The sequence below is a fragment of the Podarcis tiliguerta genome (assembly GCF_965153285.1).
Source record: "Podarcis tiliguerta genome assembly, chromosome: 13".
Classification (NCBI taxonomy): Eukaryota; Metazoa; Chordata; class Lepidosauria; order Squamata; family Lacertidae; genus Podarcis; species Podarcis tiliguerta.
The window spans coordinates 34,048,492-34,071,297 of NC_139546.1; the positions used below are offsets into that span (position 1 = coordinate 34,048,492).

Genomic DNA, 22,806 nt, shown 5'->3' on the forward strand with positions numbered 1-22,806 from the left:
CCCTACCTCCTCATTCACCCGTATCTGGACGCATTGTTTGCACACCCTGTAGCCGACAATTCTAAAGGCCCAATCCATATTTAATTTGAGTAACATGGCTGCTGCTGAGGTTGGCTGCTCCTCTTTCTCCAAAGAGAGGAATTCGATCCTGAGGAATTCCTCCCTGAACGCTGCCTGGCAAGAAGAGAAACAGGGGAGGCCAGCAAGCCACCCACCCATCACTGCCTGCTGACCTTGAGGCCCATATTTTGTTTAATGGGAAATACTAACTTACGTTCTTGTAATTCTGCTCGTTTAGCGTATGACACAATTTCTTAGTTGTCTATGGGTCCTGTTTATATGTCTTTTTGAAATCTTTTTTTCTACTATTTTTCTCTGTTCGTTTGCATTAACTTTATTCCCTTGCTCTGGGACTGAAAACATTCCATGAGGAGGAATAATAATAATAATAATAATAATAATAATAATAATAATAATAATAATTTTATTATATATACCTCGCCCATCTGGCTGGGTCTCCCCAGCCACTCTGGGTGGCACCCAACAGAATATTAAAAACACGATAAAACATCAGACATTTAAAACTTCCCTAAACTTCCCTATAAAGGCTATAAATAAATAAATAAATAAATAACAAAAAACTATATATACACACACACCCTGAACATGTTCCATAAACCCCTGCCAACATACACCCAAGTTCATAAATTAACAAAATGCTTAACTGGTAAGTATTTTTTTTAAAAATAAATACTATTTTATGTAAACCACATAGAGGTTTTGCTTTGTTTTTTAAAAAAAATTAATTATGTGGTCTATTAATTTTCCCAAGTGAGCAGATAAATGAAATGTCCATCACCACATAAACAGTGTCTGCTAAAAAGGAAGCCACGCGAGAGCTGCCCGTACCTGGAGGCTGTGCCAAGAGCCGTAATCCAGGCCTGGAAGATGCCAGCGTAGAAAAGGAAGGGGTTCTGGCGTGTGATGACGAAGAAGATGAGGGGCAGCACCATAGCACCGTGGATGACCAGCCCCACAATGACCGTCACCATGTACATGCCCAGCTGACGGGCCACCATCTCCAGGTCTTTGATACCGGCAATCTTGCCGCAGATGAGGGAAGCGATGCCAAACGGAGAGTACCTACATTGAGGAAGGGGACGTTCAGAAGACTGTCAGATGCGGTCGCACCAGCCGAATGAGCAGCGCACAGATAGACTACGGAACTCCCTCCCACAGGAAACAGGTATGGCCATTGTCGTGGACTAGCTAGACACAGAGGAATGGTGGGAGGCACCAGCTGGGGAGCCCCGAGGGAAAAAGGCTCAGAGTCAGGGGATTAGTGGTGGGACAACGATGAGTGGTCAAAGGGAGAAGACTGATGTTGGAAGCTGAAGAAGCAACAGGGTTTAGTGAGCAGGAAGAGCCTGCGGCAGAGAGCAGTCCAGAATCAGAGCAGGGGCAGAAGCAGGCGAGGAGGGAAGCCAAGAGGCAGAGATGAGTCAGGCTGGTGAGGAAGCAGTGAGAGAAGCACCATTGCTCAGGTAAAATCCCATCCAGAGTAGGAAGCCTTGATGGCTAGGCTGGACAGCTGGGGCTACTTCAACCCCTGGGAATCCTTTGTTGCTTCGCATGTTCCTCTAGTCTACACCCCCTCCCAGCTCTCACCACATGGGGGAGTTGTACATGGAGATACAGGAACTCATTTCTACGTCTGGGTGGTGCTTGAATTAATAGGGGGGCTGGAGTCAGAGGGATCAAGGCCTCCCTATCTTTCATGATGGCCCCATTAGTGGAAGGGCATGGGGGGGAGGGAATTAGTGGTTAGTTGAGTGTGTTTCGAAAAGGGTCCCCTAATTCCCCCCCATTTGATCACTGCCTTTACAGTGTTTCTCAACCTGTGGGTCCCCAGATGTTTTTGGACTACAACTCCCATCATCCCTGACCACTGGTCATGCTGGCTAGGAATGATGGGAGTTGTAGTCCAACAACATCTGGGGACCCGCAGGTTGGGAAACACTGCTTTAGAAGCTTCCAACACCTGCTTTAAAGACAAGCACTTTCTGGGTGCCTGGCACAGCCTGCTCGACTTGTATGTTTGGAAATAACCAGGTACAAGTGTGACCTGCAACTCAACACTTCTTTGTGGAGGTCTCCTCCTTTAGGGTTCCAGCCAGCCATGCCCTTTGCAGGGCACTCTATTCCAGACTAATCCCTCTCCCACACCCTGGCTGGTTTCCCTCAAGCCAATCAGATGCTGCTCAGTGTTCTGTGGCCAATGAGCACACTCACTTCTTATTTTAGGAGTCTCCACCCAAGCTTTTTAAAATCTGCTATTACCTCCCTCTTAACTATACGGACCATATAGTTAAAGCTATGGTTTTCCCAGTAGTGATGTATGGAAGTGAGAGCTGGACCATAAAGAAGGCTGATCGCCAAAGAATTGATGCTTTTGAATTATGGTGCTGGAGGAGACTCTTGAGAGTCCCATGGACTGCAAGAAGATCAAACCTCTCCATTCTTAAGGAAATCAGCCCTGAGTGCTCACTGGAAGGACAGACCCTGAAGCTGAGGCTCCAATACTTTGGCCACCTCATGAGAAGAGAAGACTCCCTGGAAAAGACCCGGATGTTGGGAAAGATGGAGGGCACAAGGAGAAGGGGATGACAGAGGACGAGATGGTTGGACAGTGTTCTCGAAGCTACCAGCATGAGTATGACCAAACTGCGGGAGGCAGTGGAAGAGTGCCTAGCGTGCTCTGGTCCAGGGGGTCACGAAGAGTCGGACACGACTAAACGACTAAACAACAACAACATTACCTCCCTCTTACACGTAAATAATGCCATTTTGGCTACGTAAGGCTCAGCATTCAAATAATGATTTTGCTGTTGCTATCTCTGATGGCAAAAAAACCCAACAGCAATAAACCCACAGGACTATAGTTCTTGCTTCCATACTTACAAGGAAAATGGCACTGATTTTTTTTTTAAAAAGAAATTAATCTCTAGGTTGCATATCTGTATGTGAGTCTCTCTTACCACATGATCATAGAGACCAGCTTCATGATGATCTCGTTGAGGATGTTGAAGAAGTCGGCCATGGGCTTAGCCTGCTCGCCCATCTTCCCCATGCAAATGCCAAAGGCAATGAAGAAGCCAATCAAACCTGCAAGGGAGGGGGGTGAGGAGAGAAAGGGGGAGTCAGAGAGAAGGAGGGATCTCTCGCCAACCCTGTGCTCTGTCTCCCCAATACAGGACACTGAATGAGCAGTTAAAAACACACAAACCCGCCTACCTCTCATCTCTTACCTGCACACCAGATGCAGGTAGGAGGAGGAGAGATGTGCTTAATTTATGTTTATTATTAAAAATGCTAAATTTCAAAATTGAAAACAGAAATGTCAAAACAATGTTGAGTTTGAAAATTTCAAATTTCAAATCTGAAAAATTGAAATAACATGTAAAACATGTAAAAACGAGTCTTAACCAATGACTTTTGAAGGCCAAAAAAAGGATTAAGTATTAATGTGCCAAACTCAATTTCTTCTCCTGTCCTTTTCTACCCCTCCCTTATTTTATTTATTTGCTTTTGAATTAATGTACTGCCCAATTAACAGTGGGGAGGGCACAATTTTAAAAACCACACAATCAAAATGTAAATATCTAAGGCCTTGTCTACACATGGAGAGGAAGGTGTCCCAATTCCCAGGTGGCAGAATGGGCAGTACCATTTCAGAAAGCAGAGGGGAGATCACAGTTGCGAATGCTCCCATACTATAAAGAAACAACCTAAAGCAGAAAGCACTCACAGCAAAGAGAAGGTTGAGACCAAACCTTTCCTCCTGATGTCCTGGGTCCACCCCCTCTCCTCTTGTTTGTGTGGTTTTGGCAGGGAGTTTTTCCCCTGGGGAATAAAATGCCATCCTCTACCTGCAGCCTGTAGTGGTACAGTCCTTAATTCCCACCATCTCAGGCTTCTACCACTTCATTCTGCTGCATGAATAGCATGCATGCCGGAGGACATTCTAAAAGCATGCATATATAGTTTTAAAATTTAAAAATGATTCCATGTGGCGTGGCTATGACTGCGTGAGTTGTTTGTCTACAGCACCCTCCATATTTGCTTCCAGCCTCTCTGCTGAGCTCTTCCAGTTTTGCTCTTGACCAAAGGCTCACCCAAAACGTTCATTCCAGCCTTGAACTCCAGCTGCTTCTGGGTCACGGTGCTGGGACCCACGTTGACCTCCGTGATGGTGGTGTTGAGCACTGACCCACTGGCGTGGACTATCTGACTCACATTTTCCTTACGGACCACAACCGGGGGCACAGGGATCTTCGTCGAGACGGTTTGGATCTGTGTGAGAAAGAGGTGGCATGATAGGTGGAGAGGGCGGTTTGGAAGCAACCAACCACTGCCAAACCACTATTCCAGGCCCTGCCGGCCTTTGCCTCCCTGAGCCATACATCTGCTATGTGCGTTACCTGCTGGAAACAGGCTTGGACCAGGTTTTCGGGGAACAGATTCCTGATCAAGTCCAGAAAAGCGTCCAAACTGGAGACTTCCTCGTTCCTAGTCACCACCGTGGGGGATTTCTTGAGTTTTGGGTTGCCGGGGTGGATAGACAAGACCAGAATGACGCCCAATATGGCCGCCACCACAGTGGTGGACATGTAATAAACCATGGCGCGAGTGCCCATGCGCCCGCTGGATTTGGCATCGAGGCCGGCCAGACCTGCTCACAAAACACATCACAAGAGGTTACGGGGTCAAGGAACGGAGAGAGGCCACCCTGCCTAAGCCCATCCTCCATGGAAGTTCGTAAGAGGTGGACAGACCAAACAGAGAGTCGCAAAGAAAATAAAAGTTGGAAGGAGAGGAGGCAGTTGCAGAATGGTGCCTCATGGAGTGGGACCAGCTTCCTCCTCCTGCTCATGATGAGCCGTACACTGGGATAGCTAAAGGTATAGGACCCCTGATGGTTAAGTCCAGTCAAATTCGATTATGGGCTGTGGTGCTCATCTCCGCTTTCAGGCCAAAGGAGCCAGTGTTTGTCCGCAGACAGCTTTCCAGGTCATGTGGCCAGCATGACTAAACTGCTTCTGGTGCACGGAACACCGTGATGAGTGCCAGAGCGCATGGAAGAGCTCATGAGATAATGAGCATACAATAAAAGAACAGATCTGCATGAGGTCATGCCCTCTCACCTCCATGAGGGAGGAAGTTAAGCAGCTTCTCTTTCTCTCACTCTCTCCATGCCATTTAACTGACCAAGGAAGATGTGTCTAAGCCAACTGCAAGCTTAGAACACATATTTTAAGCTGTCTGTGTTTTCTACCCAAGAGTGTTCTGCCTGTGTTCACCTTGCTGCTACTAGGATAAATGCATGAATTTGACCTTTGGAACATTTTGTAAGTAAAACATTTTAGATTTACTTAACAGCGTGTGCTCTGGTCATTGCAAGAGGAGTAGAAAACGGGTGAAGTGCTGTATGCAACTAAACAGGACAAAAGGGTCTAACAACCTATATTCCTAATGCTATAATGCTGCTTGACTTTTGTGAGCTTAAACTCTCATCCTGGGGGCTCTTGTCTGCTGGAGAGTGACTTTATCCCTGTGTTTTGAATCTGTGCACCAAGCTGATTCTTTTGTTATTTAAGTCACACAGGGACTGATATTTTCCTCCTACAAATATAACATACAGAAATGCATTAAATTAGGGGGAATAGCTTGCAAAAATATGTTTGCTAGTCAAAACTGCTTATGAAAATGTACTTATTAGGATAAATTTGCTCTAAATTTTCTGATGATTTTTCGTTATTGCAGAAGTGTGGAGAATTGAATTTAAGACTAGGAAAAGGCGAAACTGAGAGAAATGAAATTGACCGATCCTTCCAACCTTTCCCACATTCTTTCTTACATTCTTTCAAGGCATGGGGGGCTCTTATGAACTCACATTGGATATCATTTCCCCCACAGTTTCACAATTGGTTCCTTGTTCTTTTCAGCGAAAACCCAATTTCTTGGAAGGCCAGCTAAGCTATACAGAGGCTAGCACCCCACTCCTGAGGTTTGGGATCTGGAGCCATTTCTCCCCCCTCCCCCCCCCTCACCTGAAATGAGACTGGATATCACAAGAGGCAAGATCAGCATTTTCAACATGCGCATAAGGATGTCCCCAGGAAAAGAAATGAGCATGATCAGGTCGCTGTCGAGAGGTGGGAGCAACCTCAGGAGACTTCCAAACAGAGATCCCAAAATCACTCCTGAAACGAAGAGAAAAAAGACAAAGTCCCAGGATACTTCAGAAGTAGCTGCCACCAGGTTGTCAGCAGGATTAGGCTCTTTATCAACAGGGGGCCCCTTATCAGTGGTAGCACTAGGGTTGGGCTTTGGGGTAGATGTCCAAGGTCCCATGCAGCCTAATGAGAAGGAGAGTCCCCCCAAATGTAGCAGGACAGAGAAGTAAATAAAGTAATTCCTGTGACCATAAAATAATAATAATAATATTAACCGAATATTAAAATACAATAACCTATTAAACATTAAAAGCTTCCCTAAACAGGGCTGCCTTCAGATGTCTTCTAAAAGTCTGGTACATCTGGTGGGAAGGTGTTCCACTGGGCGGGTGCCACTACCGAGAAGGCCCTCTGGCTGGTTCCCTGTAACTTGGCTTCTTGACGTGAGGGAACCGCCAGAAGGCCCTCAGCGCTGGACCTCAGTGTCTGGGCAGAACGATGGGGGTGGACACGCTCCTTCAGGTATACTGGACCGAGGCTGTTTAGGGCTTTAAAGGTCAACACCAACACTTTGAATTGTGCTCAGAAACGTACTGGGAGCCAATGTAGGTCTTTCATTTACCACAGACCCCATTTACCACATGTCTGCTCACCCCTCTTGGTGCGGCGGCATTGAGGGATGGCAGAGGCTTCACTGGGGCCCCGATGTGGGAACTGGAACTGCCATGCCCTTCCTGATAGGTGCTCTGTGTGTGTGTGTGTGTGTGTGTGTGTGTGGCAGAAGCCTTGCCCCCCCCCCCCAATCTATCATGAACTGGATCCTAGCTTGCATCCTGATTTGGCAAGAGGGGATACAGGCTGGGACTTGGGCTGTGCCAGGGGGTGGAGCCAATGGAGCGGGGAGGCTTTCCCTCAGAAAGCTAATCATTAATAATAATAATAATCTCTAAAGATGGACCCCCTGATAAATCGATTACGTCAGAGTCTAAGACCACTGTCCCATTAAACACTTACCTGGGAGGAATCATAGAATTGTGGAGTTGGAAGGGACACTGAGGATCATCTAGTCCAACCCCGGGAATATGCAGCTGTCCAATATGGGGACCGAATCTGCAACTTTGGCGTTGTCAGCACCACGCTCTAGCCAACTGAGCTATCCAAGCTATCCCACCAAATTCAGTGAGGTAATTTCCATCTGTTTTAGTGTTTTAACTTTTAAAAATATAACTGTGATTTGTTTCTTGGTTTTACTGTTTTATCTTTAGTAAACCACTTTGAGGTTGTTGTTTACAATCAAGCAGTGTATGAATTTCATGAAATAAATAATAACAACAATTAGGGCTGAGCGAGCTCAGTGGTCATGGAATGCTGACTGAATGTTGGGTGTGGGGGTGACAACTGTGTGTGTGTGTGTGTGTGAGGGCGTTTAATGGAAATGAGTGCCTGGATTCCTGAGTGGCCACTTGCCACCTGCTAAAATTGGCACATCGAGATGCCATTAAATGCACAGGACAGAAAGTGGTCCGTTCAGTTTGCAAAACTATCTGAAACTGGCTCGCGACTGTAGTGCACAGATACCGCCCCCCACGCAAAGCCGAACCGCTGCTGCTCTAGATGCTGTGTGGGTGTGCTAAATTCAAGCATTCAGGGCAGGATCACGATGATACCAATTTCTAAACCGTTTGGTGAAAACAGGATCTTTTCATGGGATCTGTTCACAGAGTCAGTGTCCTACTTGGAGTAACGCCAGGCTACAGGGGTTCACGCCCCCGAATCCTCGCTGGGAAAAGATCCAGGATAAAAATTGCAAAAAAAAGGGCAAAGTCAGGACAGCTGGGAGGGAAGGAAGGGCAATAAACCAACCCTCTCCTGATCCTACTTATTAGATCCAGTGCTGCAGAGACCCCCTTATTAAACTTCCTTACTGGAGGTCTTTTCATTGTTGTTGTTGCATTGAAACCCATGGGTTCTCTTGCCCAATGAAACGACGTTCAAAACGAACCGTATAAATCAGAGAAACTGGTCCAGAGCTGTAGGTTTTATTCTGAACTACGTCTAGAGGTTTGGCAAGGGTGCATGAAAATTTATTTTAGCCACGGGTAGGAAAGGTGAGGGGCGACAGAGAAATCCAAATAGGGAAGGGTATTATGAATGCATAATGCAAAGGGTCTGCATTTTGAACCAGATATCGCACATGGTGTGGTATTATGCACATGCAGGTATCCTGGAAAAAAAATATGAATAAAGGCCAGTGTGTACAATTGCCAGAATCAAGTGATATAAGGCTTCAGCCTCCTGTATAAAGCCATTTATGAGGTTTGGAGCGGCAAATGTTTTATTGTGTTATCAGTCCAGGGCTGGTCATGAGAAGCAGAGCTGGAAATGAAGAACCCCAGCACAGCTGTCAAGCACCTTCCTTTGGTTATTGAGATTGCAGACTGCTCTTAACAGCTTCAGAGGGCAAGACTCATGCCTGAGCCCCCTTCATGGGGGAAAAAACCCCTCTCCTTGGACTCCTCTAAATACCACCTCAGTCAGATGACCAAATTTGCGTGTTTCGGTTTCTCCAGTTTCCAATCTTAATTCGGCTCTCCAGATTTCCACATCAGTTTTTTAATTTCTACCCCCCCCCAAAAAAAAGTCCTGATGACAATATCAGCATTTTTCTCTTCTAATACACACATTTTTGCAAAAAAACAATTCCCCCCTATATGATCCATTTTTGCACACATTACCTGCACTGCAATATTTGGAGAAGTGCGACAGTAACTCAAAACGAGATCTCCCTCTCTTTCACACACGCACACGGCCAGCCCTGCTGGCATTTTGCTCTGCGGCACAAAGCTCCCTGTTCCCTTTTTCTCAGCGCATGAGATGCTGGTGTCCTCCGGACCCTTTTGCCCTCTCCTTCAAGCTGATTAGGAGCTGTCAGTGGACGCAGGGAGGGTGGGGTGGGGGCCTTGGGCGAAGCTACAGGGATTAGACCCTGTTTAATTTTCTTTCTCCAGGGCAATGACGTAAAAGAAACAATGAGAGACTAATGAAATCCTGGCCTTTTACCCTGTGCTACGAGACTGGATGGCTAGATGGAGCGTGTGCGTTTTCCCCTGTTTGAATCTGTACGGTGATTTGAGAGAAAGACAAGTTAACCATACAGATATTGGTCACATGCGATGTATAGTTGAACTGTGGAATCATCCCTTTCCACCAGAGCCAGCAATGGCTACCAACTTTGGGGTGGTTTCGAAAGAGGATTAGTCAAATTTGTGGAGGACCAACCTAGCCGTAAAAGGGGCGCGGGTGGCGCTGTGGGTTAAACCACAGAGCCTAGGACTTGCTGATCAGAAGGTCGGTGGTTCGAATCCCTGCAACGGGGTGAGTTCCCATTGTTTGGTCCCTGCTCATGCCCACCTAGCAGTTCAAAAGCACGTCAAAGTGCAAGTAGATAAATAGGTACCACTCCGGCGGGAAGGTAAACGGTGTTTCCGTGCGCTGCTCTGGTTTGCCAGAAGCGGCTTTGTCATGCTGGCCACATGACCCGGAAGCTGTACGCTGGCTCCCTCGGCCAATAAAGCGAGATGAGCGCCGCAACCCCAGACTCGGTCACGACTGGACCTAATGGTCAGCGGTCCCTTTACCTTTTTAACCTAGCCGTGGCTACTAGCCGTGATGGCTCTAGTCTCCCTCCACTGTCAGTAGCAATGAAGCCTCTGAATACCAGTTGGTGAGGATCACAGGTGAGCAGAGTGCTGCTGTGCTCATGTTCAGCTTGGGCATTTGGTTAGCCACTGTGAGAAGAGTGTGCTGCACATGACGGGCCATTAGCCTGATCCAGCACCGCTCCCCTTTTGTGCTTATGTGTTTATTTGAATTTTGAAATACTTGATTGTCACTTGTACAACTTGTATACACTGAGATTACACGAGCACCCCCCACGCAGCTCTCTTAATCTTAATTCCCCTTGTTTACTGACGCACACTCACCAAACCCAAAAGCCAGTTGCCCTGTTGTTATCTTTTCACTCAGCAGCCTAACAGCCCACGGATAGAAGCTGTTCTTTACCCTGTTGGTGCGACTAATCATGCTTTTATATCTTCTGCCTGAGGGCAGGAGATCAAGAAAGTGCCAAAATATTATGAAGATGTCAAGGAAGGAAGGAAGGAAGGAAGGAGCCAGAAAGAGAATAACTGTGCGGCTGATAATGTTGATCTTCTCTTCCTTTTCAAAGCATCTTTCCATCATTGTTTTTCATAGATTCAGACTGCAATAAAGAATTGATTGATTGTATTCCATAGAACCATAGAATCCTAGACTTGGAAGGGGACAATGAGGATCATCTAGTCCAACCCCCTGCAATGCAGGAATATGCAGCTGTCCCATACAGGGATCGAACCTGCAACCTTGGTGTCGTCAGCACCACGCTCTAACCAGCTGTCGTCTGTATTGTTTTATATTGTTAGCTGTCCTGTGCTCATTCATGAGGAAGGGCAGGGAATGCATCCAGTGGAGGAAATAAACCAGTTATTAAGCTACTGTTCAAAGGTACACAAGCTTGTGTGTTTGCAGCTTGCGTACTGCTGCACACAACAGAACTTGAACTTGATAGCAATACACGCAGTGAGACTATCTCAGATAGCGCACACTTTGAAAGCTTCCCTCCTTGTTTTATGGGTCCTGTTCATGCGTCAATCCCACACCCTTTTCCTCCTCCACGTCTAAGAAACGGGTCCTTTTTCTTTAGCTCCTCTGCCCTCTGCCTATCCCTGAAGAGGTCATCCAGGGCCAAGAAGCCAGCCATGCTGCAGGGCGACGAAAGGGTGTGTGTACGGCTGCAAGATATGGCAGGTTGCCCAGAGATAGGAGATTAGATGAGGGGCTATGGAAAGTTACTACCCAGATGGGTCTTTTTTAAAGGAAAAAGTAGCCTCATTGACAGACAGCTTGTTTGCTTGCTTGCTTGCTTGCTTCATTTATTTATTTATTTATGGATGGCTTGGGGGGTCAGAGAGGTAATTCTAGAACAATCACAAAGTCTTTCTGGAACCATTCATCCCCTCCCCCCATCAGACTTTTTACAATATGGAAAATGAGTGTAGGTATAATTTGCTTAATGTAATGTTGACTGAAAGTTTATCCTCATTGGTTTGCACAAAGTTTTCAGGGAGTTCAGATGATAGCTACTTATTGAGCATCCCTTCTGATTTGTTTCTGGGAATGTTGTACGACATTGTTCTCCACACCTAAGCTTCAACCCAGACGGGTGTTTCATTGTGGATATAGCCCACCACGTGTTCTTAACACAAGAATACTGCATCAGCGGTGGGTTTATTCTGCTTTCATTTATTCCGTGATGCTTCTCCAAGGCTACCTCGTTATTGCTATCAGGAGGGGCTGTAGCGGAACCAAAGTGGGGTAAAAATAAAGCAGGATGTTTGTGGTATAAAAAGTTACAGGATTTCAGCAGGAAGTTATGGACTGGAAATGCAGCGGTGTGACCTCTTTAAACCTTTTGAATGGTATTGAAAGCGCAATTGCAAGTGACTGCTCCGATAGCATCCTCCTGAGCACAAATCATAAAAAGGACATCTCTGGAGGGACCCTAAACTAATTGCACTGGCTCAAGTGCCTTGCAGATCAGGTGTGCTGCATACGTAACAAGACAAGGGATCAGCTCACAACCTGCAACACAGGATGGGAGACAGCTCTGAGTGGGGTTGTTACTGTTTGCAGAGAAGAAAGAGACAATTAAGAAGTGATCGGATAGCTATCTTCCAGTACAGTGGTACATCGGGTTACATACGCTTCAGGTTACATACGCTTCAGGTTACACACTCTGCTAACCCAGAAATAGTGCTTCAGAACTTTGCTTCAGGATGAGAACAGAAATCGTGCTCCGGCAGCGCGGCAGCAGCAGGAGGCCCCATTAGCTAAAGTGTTGCTTCAGGTTAAGAACAGTTTCAGGTTAAGAACGGACCTCTGGAACGAATTAAGTACTTAACCTGAGGTACCACTGTACTCGAAAGGCTACCACATAGGACGATGATGCAGCACACTTGTTTTCTGTAGCTCTAGTGAGGGTGAGGCTTTGAACAAGAGCTTCTAATTATAAGAGAAAGGATTTTAACTGAAGCTTAAGAAGAACTTCAAGATAATACAAGCTGTTTCACAGAGGAACTGGCTGCCTTGGAAGATGGTGGGTTCTCTTTCTTTACATGCTCTGAAGCAAATGCGGTAGTGGTCTTCTAGCAACAGCCAGGGGGTGTTGAGCTAATGACCTTCAAAGGCCCTTCCAGCTACAATAACCTATGGACTCAGCTACATTCGTCAAGAAACAGCGTTTTGAATGTGTTATAAACATGCAACACCAGATGGTGTCAGAGAGCAAAACAAATTTCTAAGCAATTTTCCACAGTGTTTTTTCTTTTGTTATAACGATTTAATTTTTGACTGTGTCCACCCCCCCCCCCCCATTTGTAGATCCACCCTAGAGCAGTGGGGCAAGTAGATCAGTTGATGGGTCAAATAAGGATAGAGGCTAGCAAGAGGCCATCCCCTCCTCCTCTGTCATATCACTGTAAACACCATACAGTGGTACCTCGGGTTACAGACGCTTCAGGTTACATACGTTTCAGGTTACAGACTCCGCTAACCCAGAAATATATATCAGGTTAAGAACTTTGCTTCAGGATGAGAACAGAAATTGTGCTCCAGCGGCGCGGCAGCAGCAGGAGGCCCCATTAGCTAAAGTGGTTAAGAACAGTTTCAGGTTAAGTACAGACCTCCGGAACGAATTAAGTACTTAACCCGAGGTACTACTGTATTGGCAGAATTCCAGATCTGGGACAGAGAAGGCAGAGTGCCAAAACTTAAGCATGTGAGCACACACACAGACACACAGACACACAGACACACGTCTGTTTTGGAAACTGCCCCTTCCTATGAGAACATCTGGTTTTGAAGAGAATGGCTACAGTTAGAAAGGTTGTTTTAATCTAATGGGCCAACTGGCAGATATTTCTAGGCCAGATTTCACTCACAGCCCGTCAGTTCCTGACCACTGCTTTGCTGATCTGCCTATCGCACTACTACGATTTGTCATTTGCAGACTGTGCTAGATGCTGCACAGAACCTAGAACAGATGTCACCCCTGCCTAGAAGGACTTAAAGGAAGGTGGAAGTTACTTCAGGCATGAAGAACTGCAGAGAGACAGAAAGGGGTAAACAGAGACTAAGGAGGTTGTTCCCAGACGGAGGCTGTGTGTCATTTTACCAATTAACAGCTTGGGACTAGTTTACTTGAGGGATCGAGCTTGCACTTTCACAAGTGCCAAATAATCTGCATTCTGTACCTATGATAAAGCAATCTCTAAGTATGTAGCACCTGCAGTTTTACAGTTTCAGCACCAGCAAGTCCATCCCAACACCTAAGCCCATTGTCTATAGTTGCTTTCAAATTCTGTTGATTTTTATCTGTATTTTATGGATAACTATCCTCTTTTATGTGCACTGCTTAGAGATTGATTGATTTTTTTAAAAAAAATAAGTGGTTCATAAGTCATCTTAGATAGATAGATAGATCTTACCAACGATGGTGAGGGTCAGCAGCAGGTTTCGCATCAGCCACCCACAGTATTTATCCAGGCAAGGTTTTGGCAGCTCTTCCAAGCTGATGTGGGGCCCATCCGCCATGGGGACCTCCACATGGTTAGTCATTTCCGGGGCAACTCCCAAAGCCCCTTGTTTCGTCTCAAGAGGAGAGGGGGGAGAGGGGAGAAAACAAAAAGTTAATTTGGATGGAAACAAAACTCTGTTTTTCCACTTCAGAACAGAGAGGGGCTGGGGCACAGGCCAATCTGGAGGGCACCCCCTTTGACCCAGACGACAATAACAATAACAACAAAAATTATTAGATGAACCAGGTAGATTAATCAATTAGCAAGACTTTTAATTTACTAAAAATGTGCCCCTGTTTAATCAGGCAGCATTTTTTATTTATTTTAAAAATGCATTATTTTTTAACATGATTACTTAACAATAGCAGCAGGCCTCTTCCTTTTTCTCGCAGGTAGGAACGAAAGCCTCTACAACAGAAGAGCATACGTAGGGATGGTTCCATATTCCCATCCTACTGAAAGCAGGCCCATTGAAGTCAATGGGACTACTCTAAGTATGTTGGAAATCTAGACCTGACCCATTATCTGAAAACAAAGTATGTTTTTTTGCTTCAGAAGTATTTTTCCTCCCATATACAAATGCATGTGAATTTAATTGACTGGCTAACGGATTAATCTAATTAAATATAAGATTAACTGAGATTAATTAATCAGGTGAGAGAGAAATGACAATAACAACAACAATAATGGAGTTTCTCCTATGTGGTGCATTTCAAGATTTCAAAACACTTCACAAACATTGGCTCAGGTAATGAATTGGGTTTGCTGCTGGCAGCCCTGGAGCCAAATATGGCCTCTTGAGAGTGCCAGCTAGTCCATCAGTTGCCAACTTGACTTCTTCCCTTTGCCCATTGTCAGAAATAGACTTCTAAGGGATGAGAATGAGGTAGGTGCTCAGGGTAAGTTCTGGTATCTCTTATCCTAGAAAAATAGCACTGGCTGTCCCCTTAAGGGCAACATGGCCTCCTGATTCCCCTCTCTCTTCCCGGGTGACTAGGGGAAACCCAGCCGGAGGCCTGTGTTAAGAACCCTGCTTGTGAGCTGTACGAAACGGCACAACAAACACCTTTGAGGAGCCTGACTCAATAGCAAAGCTTGGCAGGAGTATGGTCCTATAAGGCAGTGGCGTAGCATGGGTTGTCAGCACCCGGGGCAAGGCAAGTAATTTGCGCCCCCTAACCCGTGGATTTGCGCCCCCTAACCCCCTGATGTTGCGCCCGGCCCCCCCTGCACCCCCCACGCTACGCCACTGCTATAAGGGGATAAATTTGGCCTGACTGCCCTCCATCACTTCCTCAATACACCCTCCCTTAAAGGAACCCTCTTTTCGTTCTCCGTCCAAATGGAATAAATGCTGAGATACTACTGGGTGGTGGGGGGTTGGCTAGAAAGGTCTTCCTTGAGACTGCCCTGGCTTTGATTGCGGGACAATCCTTCTGCTCGATTGAGGGGTCAAGAAGAATATTTGGCACCGTCTAGCTGGGAAGCGAAGAACTAGCTGGGAATGGGACAGACAATCTGGGCCCCGACTGATGAGCCTTCCTGCCGTTAATCAGCTAGGGGATAATCAAATGGACGTATTGGATTTTGGTCACGGCATCCGACCAGATCACGAAACTCCGTCCCCATTAAGCGAGTGGGCGTGATCCGCTCTGCAGATTTAAACTGGCTTAACGGTTTTATTGGTTCCTGTGTGAGTCACTGATACAGGCACCATAGGACCAGGCCATTCCTTCATCTCAAGTAGTTCTCTCGGCTGCCCCCCTCCCCCAATCACATTTCCTGTTATGGTCGCAATAATTTCTGGAACACAATCTCAGGCGCAACAAGTAAGGCGAAGGTGTTGGAACAGGTTTGGTGTGCCGGCCATGGAAAATCGGGCACAAAACAGCACAGGTCAGCAACTAAGCACAGATGCAATGCCAGCTGATCCAAGCCTAGAAGGGTTAGGAACAGTATAAGCAGTGCCGGAGGAAGTCTCTCGGGTAGCTGGGGTTATGTGCCCAGGGGTGGGGCGAAGTGCCCATAGGGGCTAGGGACAGGGCATGCCACATGGCGCCCATAGTGGGTAGGGATGGGGCGGAGCTAGCACCCCCACTTGCTCCGCCTCTGAGTATAAGATGTCTTATACTGAGTCAGACCATTGGTCCATCAAGTTTAGTATGGCCTACACTGGCTGGCAGAGGCTCTCCAGGATTCGGGGCACGGTTCTCTCACAGCCCTACCTGGAAATGCCAGGGATGCTACTTGGGACCTTTAGCTGGTGTTGTAAAACTGAGCTACGGTCCTCATGGTCCAGGAAAATTAGAGTTGGTCTAATCCAATGCAGTCCCATGGACTGCAAGAAGATCAAACCTATCCATTCTGAAGGAAACCAGCCCTGAGTGCTCACTGGAAGGGCAGATTGTGAAGCTGAGGCTCCAATACTTTGGCCACCTCATGAGAAGAGAAGACTCCCTGGAAAAGACCCTGATGTTGGGAAAGATGGAGGGCACAGGGAGAAGGGGACGACAGAGGACGAGATGGTTGGGCAGTGTTCTTGAAGCTACCAGCATGAGTTTGACCAAACTGCGGGAGGCAGTGGAAGACAGGAGTGCCTGGCGTCCTCTGGTCCATGGGGTCATGAAGAGTCGGACATGACTAAGCGACTAAACAACAACAATCAAATGCAGCACTGCTTATGATTTTATGTGTTCCATGCATGAATCCCCATGTCAATCATTAAGGCAGATTTGGTGGTTCAGAAACATACAGGTTACTTCCATGACACCTGTCAGTTCTGTGCAAACGGACCTACAGGACTGTCAGAAGGTCAGAGTGTGGGTGCAAATGAAAAAGCACTTCATACCAGGGAACTGGTTCCCTGCGGTGAGATGGCACCAGGAAGTCCTCTTAACCTGGACTTGGCAGGACACTCAAGTGGAAGCGTCTGCCGTCAGCTGCCTCCCTGGCCATGTTGCGTGCCCTAGGCAAAATCAGAACAGTTCTGCTTTTGGGAAGAAGGGAAACTTCTAGAGACCCGGAAGGTGGGGCGGAAATGACAGTGCTAGCAATTCACATCAACAGGAGTTTAACAAGGCATCCTACAAAGGCAAAACAACAGGAAATAGGGCAGTGGTCAGGGACAGGTATATAAAAAAATAGGGGCCTCCTTCCTTCTGGAGGTTGCCTGGACACCTTTCTTGTGAGGTTTGTCAGACCAGGTGAGAGGGAGCTGTGTCTCAAAGCACATTTTGGACATACAGGAAGCGTCAAAACGAACAAAATCAAGTGCTAGTTTTCTTTTCTCCTGCGAGTTTTCTCTGTTTGCTAAAGACAATTCCCTCTTCCCTTCATTCGATAAAAATGACACTATGCAGAGGGAGCTTCCTTTCGTTGACTCATGTGTTTCCCAGGAAGATGTGGTTTTCTGTCTCTCCTACAACTCCCAGGATTCTCTGGGGGATGCCGTGACCGTTCACTTAGCATGAAACCAGATATAAATTTGTAATGGTGAGCAGATCAATAAACCCAGTAGTGTAAAGGTCATTTGCAGAGGAGAAACAGTCCCCTGCCCCGCATGACAAGCAATGCCATCTGTGCAAAGATCTAGACATAGGCCCCAATCTAGCGCCAGCTGTACACAAGTGACTCTGAGTTGCGGGCATATATCTGTGTTAAAGATGAATCCAGCCAGCTCGGTGGAGATGGAGGGAGCACTGGGACATGGATGCAAATTATTAAAGGAAGGATTGGCATATCACACAATGCAAGGAGATGGTGCAGACAGAGAATTATGGGTCCAAACTCTAGGGATGAATCTGTCAATTAAGGTTTCTCTCTACAGTCATACCTCGGGTTACGGACATTGTGCATTGCGCATTTTCAGATTGCGGACTGCGCCGAACCCGTAAGTACCGGAACGGGTTACTTCTTGGTTTCGGCGCTCACGCAGAAGCACAAAATGATGTCATGCACATGCGCAGAAGCGCCAAAATGTGTCACGTGTGTCTGCAGATGCGGCGCTTCAGGCTGCGAACGCTGCGGGTTGTGAACATGCCTCCCGCACGAATCATGTTCGCAATCCGAGGTATGACTGTATTTCTAATGTTTTCCAATCTGAAGTTCAGTTCTCCACATTTCCACATCAGTCTGACTTTTTTAACTCTTCATGAAAACCCACCAGCATTTTAGTGCAAATTGCTCCTAATATATGCATTTTTATTGCAATTTTGACTAATATACAAATATTTGCAAAACAAGCTGGCCTCACATCATGCATGTTTGTGTGTTAATTTCACAAGTATATGTATCTATATGCATCCTACACTATACTTGGCTGGAGAACTGTATTGCAAAATTTGGAGAAGTGAGAATGTCAAAGGCTGGCTAAGTTTCGGTTTGCACACTGTTTCAGAAAGTGTGAATGAGGTAGGTTTGCTTAAATAAATGTGAAGTGAATCAAATTTATCCCCTATCGCTGGTCCACACATACATTTTCCCCTTTTGCATTTTGTTTGAAATTCTCCTCTCCCCTTCTTCTATCGACCAGCAGCTGGCTCCCATACGTCGAATCTCCTAATCCATATTAACTTGCAGGATTTGGAATCTCTGGGTGGTTCAACGATTTCAGTCATGAGAATAAATATAGAAAAGGGACACATGCAAAAATTCATCCTTCTCCTCTTAATTAAGTCACAGATTCCTTTCCAACGAGGGGGCAGTGGAACCATTTTAAAAGTTTTTTGCGGGGTTTTTTAAGGATGCAATCGGGTTTAGATTAAACAAGAAAAGACAAGGATTCTACATTTCTACTGAGCAAGCCAATGCAGGATCAGAGGAAAAATCTCATAAAGGTGAACCCCCCCCCAGCCATTTCCCAACGCACACACACACACACACACACCTTTTCTGGCAAAACTTGGCGAATTTGTGGTTGAAAGGAGAAAGCAGAGGCAACAATATTTTGCTTTTTAAATATTTTGTTGGAAGCTGCTCAGAGTGGCTGGGGAAACCCAGCCAGATGGGCAAGGTATTATTATTATTATTATTATTATTATTATTATTATTATATCAACACCATCATCTTTGATTGATGCAAGTGTATGCAAGAGTTTGTGTCTCACAGGATTCTTCTTCAGGCAGTCCTGATGAAGACAAAGTGTCCCGCGGAACTCAAAAGCTTGCACCATCCCTCAGCACCATGCAATAAAAAGATACAATTTCATCTGCTTTCTAGCTCCTATATTTTGGGATCACCATACTACCAAAGACACTTACAAAAGCATTAACCCCTTAAATGGAAAAAGCTCTAGGTCTTCCCATGTTCATACAGAGTACATACAGAAATGACCCCATATTCAACTTATCTTTTAGTAGTCAGTACTCAATTAGACTCAGGATTCCCCAGAGAGAAAGAAAAGGCCAACATTATTATTTTTTAGCCCCTACCCTGCCATTTCTCAGAGAACCCTCCATTTCTAGGTTGTATAAGGGTTGCCAAATTCTTTTAGCTGCTCCTGCTCCTGTGCCTTTAACATCCAGCAAGTAAGTAATTGAAGCTTTCTCTTTATGCCTGTGTTCAACACAGCGGCGGGACCTGCTTAGGAAAGCAGCAGTTCTAATGGAAGCATTGCTATTTACACAAATTCTCCACTGCCACCTCAGAAATGCTGGATTATACCCCCCCAAGACTACCCATTTTCCAACTCTCTTCTGGGATGAGTTTATCACAGAACAGAGGGCAGCTCCCTCTAGAGGGGAAATCTCCCCATGACCTTTTGTCCAATCTCCTCTCCCCCCCCCCCCCCGTCCAAAAGAGCCCTTGAAGAGGCTGGGCAAAACCTGCCCCCTAATCTCTGCCTCCCTGCACCCCTTCTTGTCCCCTGCCCCCCCACCATTTCCCCTGTCTGCCTTGCTCCTTACCCCACGTAGGGAGGGGGGGACGGTGCGTCTCGGCGGGAGGCGAAGGGGGATCTGAAGACGGCGGGCGGCAAAGGGGGAGACTCTGGTGGCTTAGTGCCCCCGTCACTCGACGACGTCAAAGAACAAGTGTGGTCAGGCGGGGGGGGGGGGAGTAAAGAAAGATTATGAACAGAAAAAGGAGCAGAGCTATGCAAAGGACAGGAAAAATGGACATGAGGATAATACCCCTAACTGGGGGCTGAGCAGACAGCGCTGTTTAATCAGCGGCCTTTAAAGGGGGGGGGGCAGGGAGAGTCATCAGAGGTGGCAAGTCAGGGTAGGCACCCACAATGAAGAATTTATTTTATGAAATATAGACTTGGTCCTACTGCAGTTTCACAGGCAATGTGGGGTGTTTTTTTGAGGGGGGGGGGAATCTGTTAGCAAATGCCATCTGTCCCACAGAGAGAGATTTAGTGTCATGCAAACCACTGACGTTTTGCTGTCTTAACTCACCTCGAACTGCTTGCCGCATCAGTAACTTGATATCATTTTTAAAACATAGGTATTGTTACCTCCTTGAAGACAGATCATTGCTTGTAATAGGACAGAGAATCTTGGGCCGGCCCCACAAGTTAATAGAAGTTAAACTGATGATCAGAGTAAAAAAAAAAAAAAGGGGGGGGGGGAGCTTTAGAGTTACACAGTACCCCAGGCAGAATGGAAAAGTCACTGATGTTCAGCGAGAGGGAGAGAATATGGCGGAACTGTTTTACTAACAGTACTACACTGGTAAACGCAGAACATATATTTAATGCTTGTGAAGGCTCTGCAAAGTGACTTTCTCCAAGGAATACAGGAAAGTTGCAAACCATTCTAGAAGCATGGGCATCCATAACCCCATATCCCCAGCTTCCTTTCTTCTTTTTTTCAAAGGGGAGAGTTTAGAGCATTTATAAAACATGAGATATAAGGCAAAATGTGCAGGCACTGTTCCTTCTCATTTGCGTGTGCATTCCCCCCTTTCAGCATTTGCTTTTAAATAAAGATATGCCAGCCTCACCCAACAGCCCTGTGAGGTAGACAGGCAGCTAGGCAAGTAGGTAGGCTGGGCTGAGAGACAGCGACAGAGAGAGTGACTGGCCCAGGGCCTCTCAGTGAGCTTCATGGCCAAGTGGGATTTGAACCTGTTAAGTTGTGGGCAAACATATCAGGTGACACAGCGATTCTTCCAAAGCAGCTCTTTATTTGTAAACTGGGACAGAACTAACTGAGGAGCTCAGTCAGCCTGCTTATATAGAGCTCCAGAACAATTGTAACTGTTGCAACTTTCTAAAACTATCCAATCACAGAACGTCACTTTTCGATCCTTCATTTGCATACAAACTCTCCAATCACAGAACGTTACTTTCGATCCTTCATTTGCATAACTATCTACAGTATCCCCCTGTTGGCCCAGGGTGAGAACATCAGTACATAACAGAACCCTAGCCCTACATCTGACCCTCTGGGCCTGCTCAATACAGTGGTACCTCGGGTTACAGACGCTTCAGGTTACAGACTCTGCTAACCCAGAAATAGTACCTCGGGTTAAGAACTTTGTTTCAGGAGGAGAACAGAAATTGTGTGGTGGTGGCACAGTGGCAGCAGCAGGAGGCTCCATTAGCTAAAGTGATACCTCAAGTTAAGAACAGTTTCAGGTTAAGAACTGACCTCCAGAACAAATTAAGTTCTTAACTCGAGGTACCACTGTATGGGTGCTTGCCCCAGAGGAAGCTGCAGTTTGGGCATGGGGAATTTGTGGGCCTCCAGATATGGTCCCAGCTCTCATCAGTCCCTCCCAGGTAACATGGCAAAAGGCCGTGGATGATGGAAGCGACTTCTGGAGGGCCACAGGCTCATGTAGAGCTCCTTCTTCTGCTGCTCCATCTGGTGCCTCCTCCCTGAGTGCCCAATTCACGTTTTCCCCTCTTCCCTCCCCATCCTTTTTACCTTGTGTGTCCTGGGGCAGGGACTCCACTCTGGGAGCCTTCTTTTGGCTGAAGAGCTGGGTACAAAAGCTCAGAATAAATAAATAATACCAGTACAGTGGTGCCTCACAAGACGAAAAGAATCCGTTCCGTGAGTCTCTTTGTCTAGCGGTTTTTCGTCTTGCGAAGCAAGCCCATTAGCGGATTAGCGGATTAGCGCTATTAGCGGCTATTAAAGGTTTAAGGGATTAGCGGATTAGCTGCTAAAAGGCTATTAGCAGTTTAGTGCCTTAGAAAAAGGGGGTGGGGAGCGAAACAAAAACCCCAGGAATCGCAAGACATTTTCGTCTTGCGAAGCAAGCCCATAGAGAAATTCGTCCTGCGAAGCACCTCCAAAACGGAAAACCCTTTCGTATAGCGGGTTTTCCGTCTTGCGAGGCATTCGTCTTGCGGGGCACCACTGTATGGCACAATTCAGGCCTACTCACACGCAACAGCCACCAGTGGCCTTTAACTGGGGAACCCTCTCGCATTTGGGGTGGTTTGGGCATCTACGTCACAACAAAAGAGAAAAAGTTACTGCTCTCTGGCAGAGACGATGTGGCTGAGGTAATTGTTGCCCGTAGCGGGAGCAAGCAGTTTTTCTTCTTTAGAGAGAACTCTCCCTTCACTCACGCAGATTTCAGAGGTCAAATCTCCAACAGCAAAAATAAATATAGATATAAAATATAAATATATAGCCTTGGTGGCCCTCCACAAAGTCTCACAGATTTATCGTGGTGCCAGGTTTAAATGGGGGCAAGAGCTCACTTCATCAGGGGATGATATACTCCATCCATTTTCTGAAGCTGGTCCACAAAAGCTTATGCTAAAATAAACCTTTGAAGGGCGAGAAGACTTTATTGTTCAAGTAAGGCCATGTAAGCCCAGAGGTTCCTGCTCCAGGTTTGAGGGGCCCCACCTATATCAGTGACCCTCTGGCCACCATTTTAAATTTCCCCCATGACCCCGAGTGATGCTAAATTAAGAACTCTGTGGTACTTT

The 22,806-nt window shown here is 46.4% G+C and overlaps 1 protein-coding gene across 4 annotated transcripts in view; it reads right to left on the reverse strand.

Annotated features, from left to right (window-relative positions):
- The window catches only part of LOC310663563 (excitatory amino acid transporter 2-like), a 28,106-nt gene extending 5,387 nt beyond the window's left edge, over window positions 1-22,719 (reverse strand). Inside the window, exons 1-8 of one of the 4 annotated variants that reach the window (XM_083411538.1) lie at window positions 22,251-22,719; window positions 20,309-20,442; window positions 13,820-13,982; window positions 6,111-6,263; window positions 4,482-4,732; window positions 4,176-4,353; window positions 3,039-3,165; window positions 910-1,143 (exon numbers count right to left, since the gene is read on the reverse strand). In XM_083411538.1, coding sequence (XP_083267664.1) covers window positions 910-1,143; window positions 3,039-3,165; window positions 4,176-4,353; window positions 4,482-4,732; window positions 6,111-6,263; window positions 13,820-13,949 — 1,073 coding nt within the window. In that variant the 5' untranslated portion in view covers window positions 13,950-13,982; window positions 20,309-20,442; window positions 22,251-22,719. Of the gene's footprint in view, window positions 1-909; window positions 1,144-3,038; window positions 3,166-4,175; window positions 4,354-4,481; window positions 4,733-6,110; window positions 6,264-13,819; window positions 13,983-15,514; window positions 17,789-19,813; window positions 20,443-21,784; window positions 21,811-22,250 lie in introns of those variants that run through there. The other 3 variants (XM_083411537.1, XM_083411539.1, XM_083411536.1) reach the window with 3 other exon arrangements.
- Window positions 22,720-22,806: the final 87 nt, after the last annotated feature.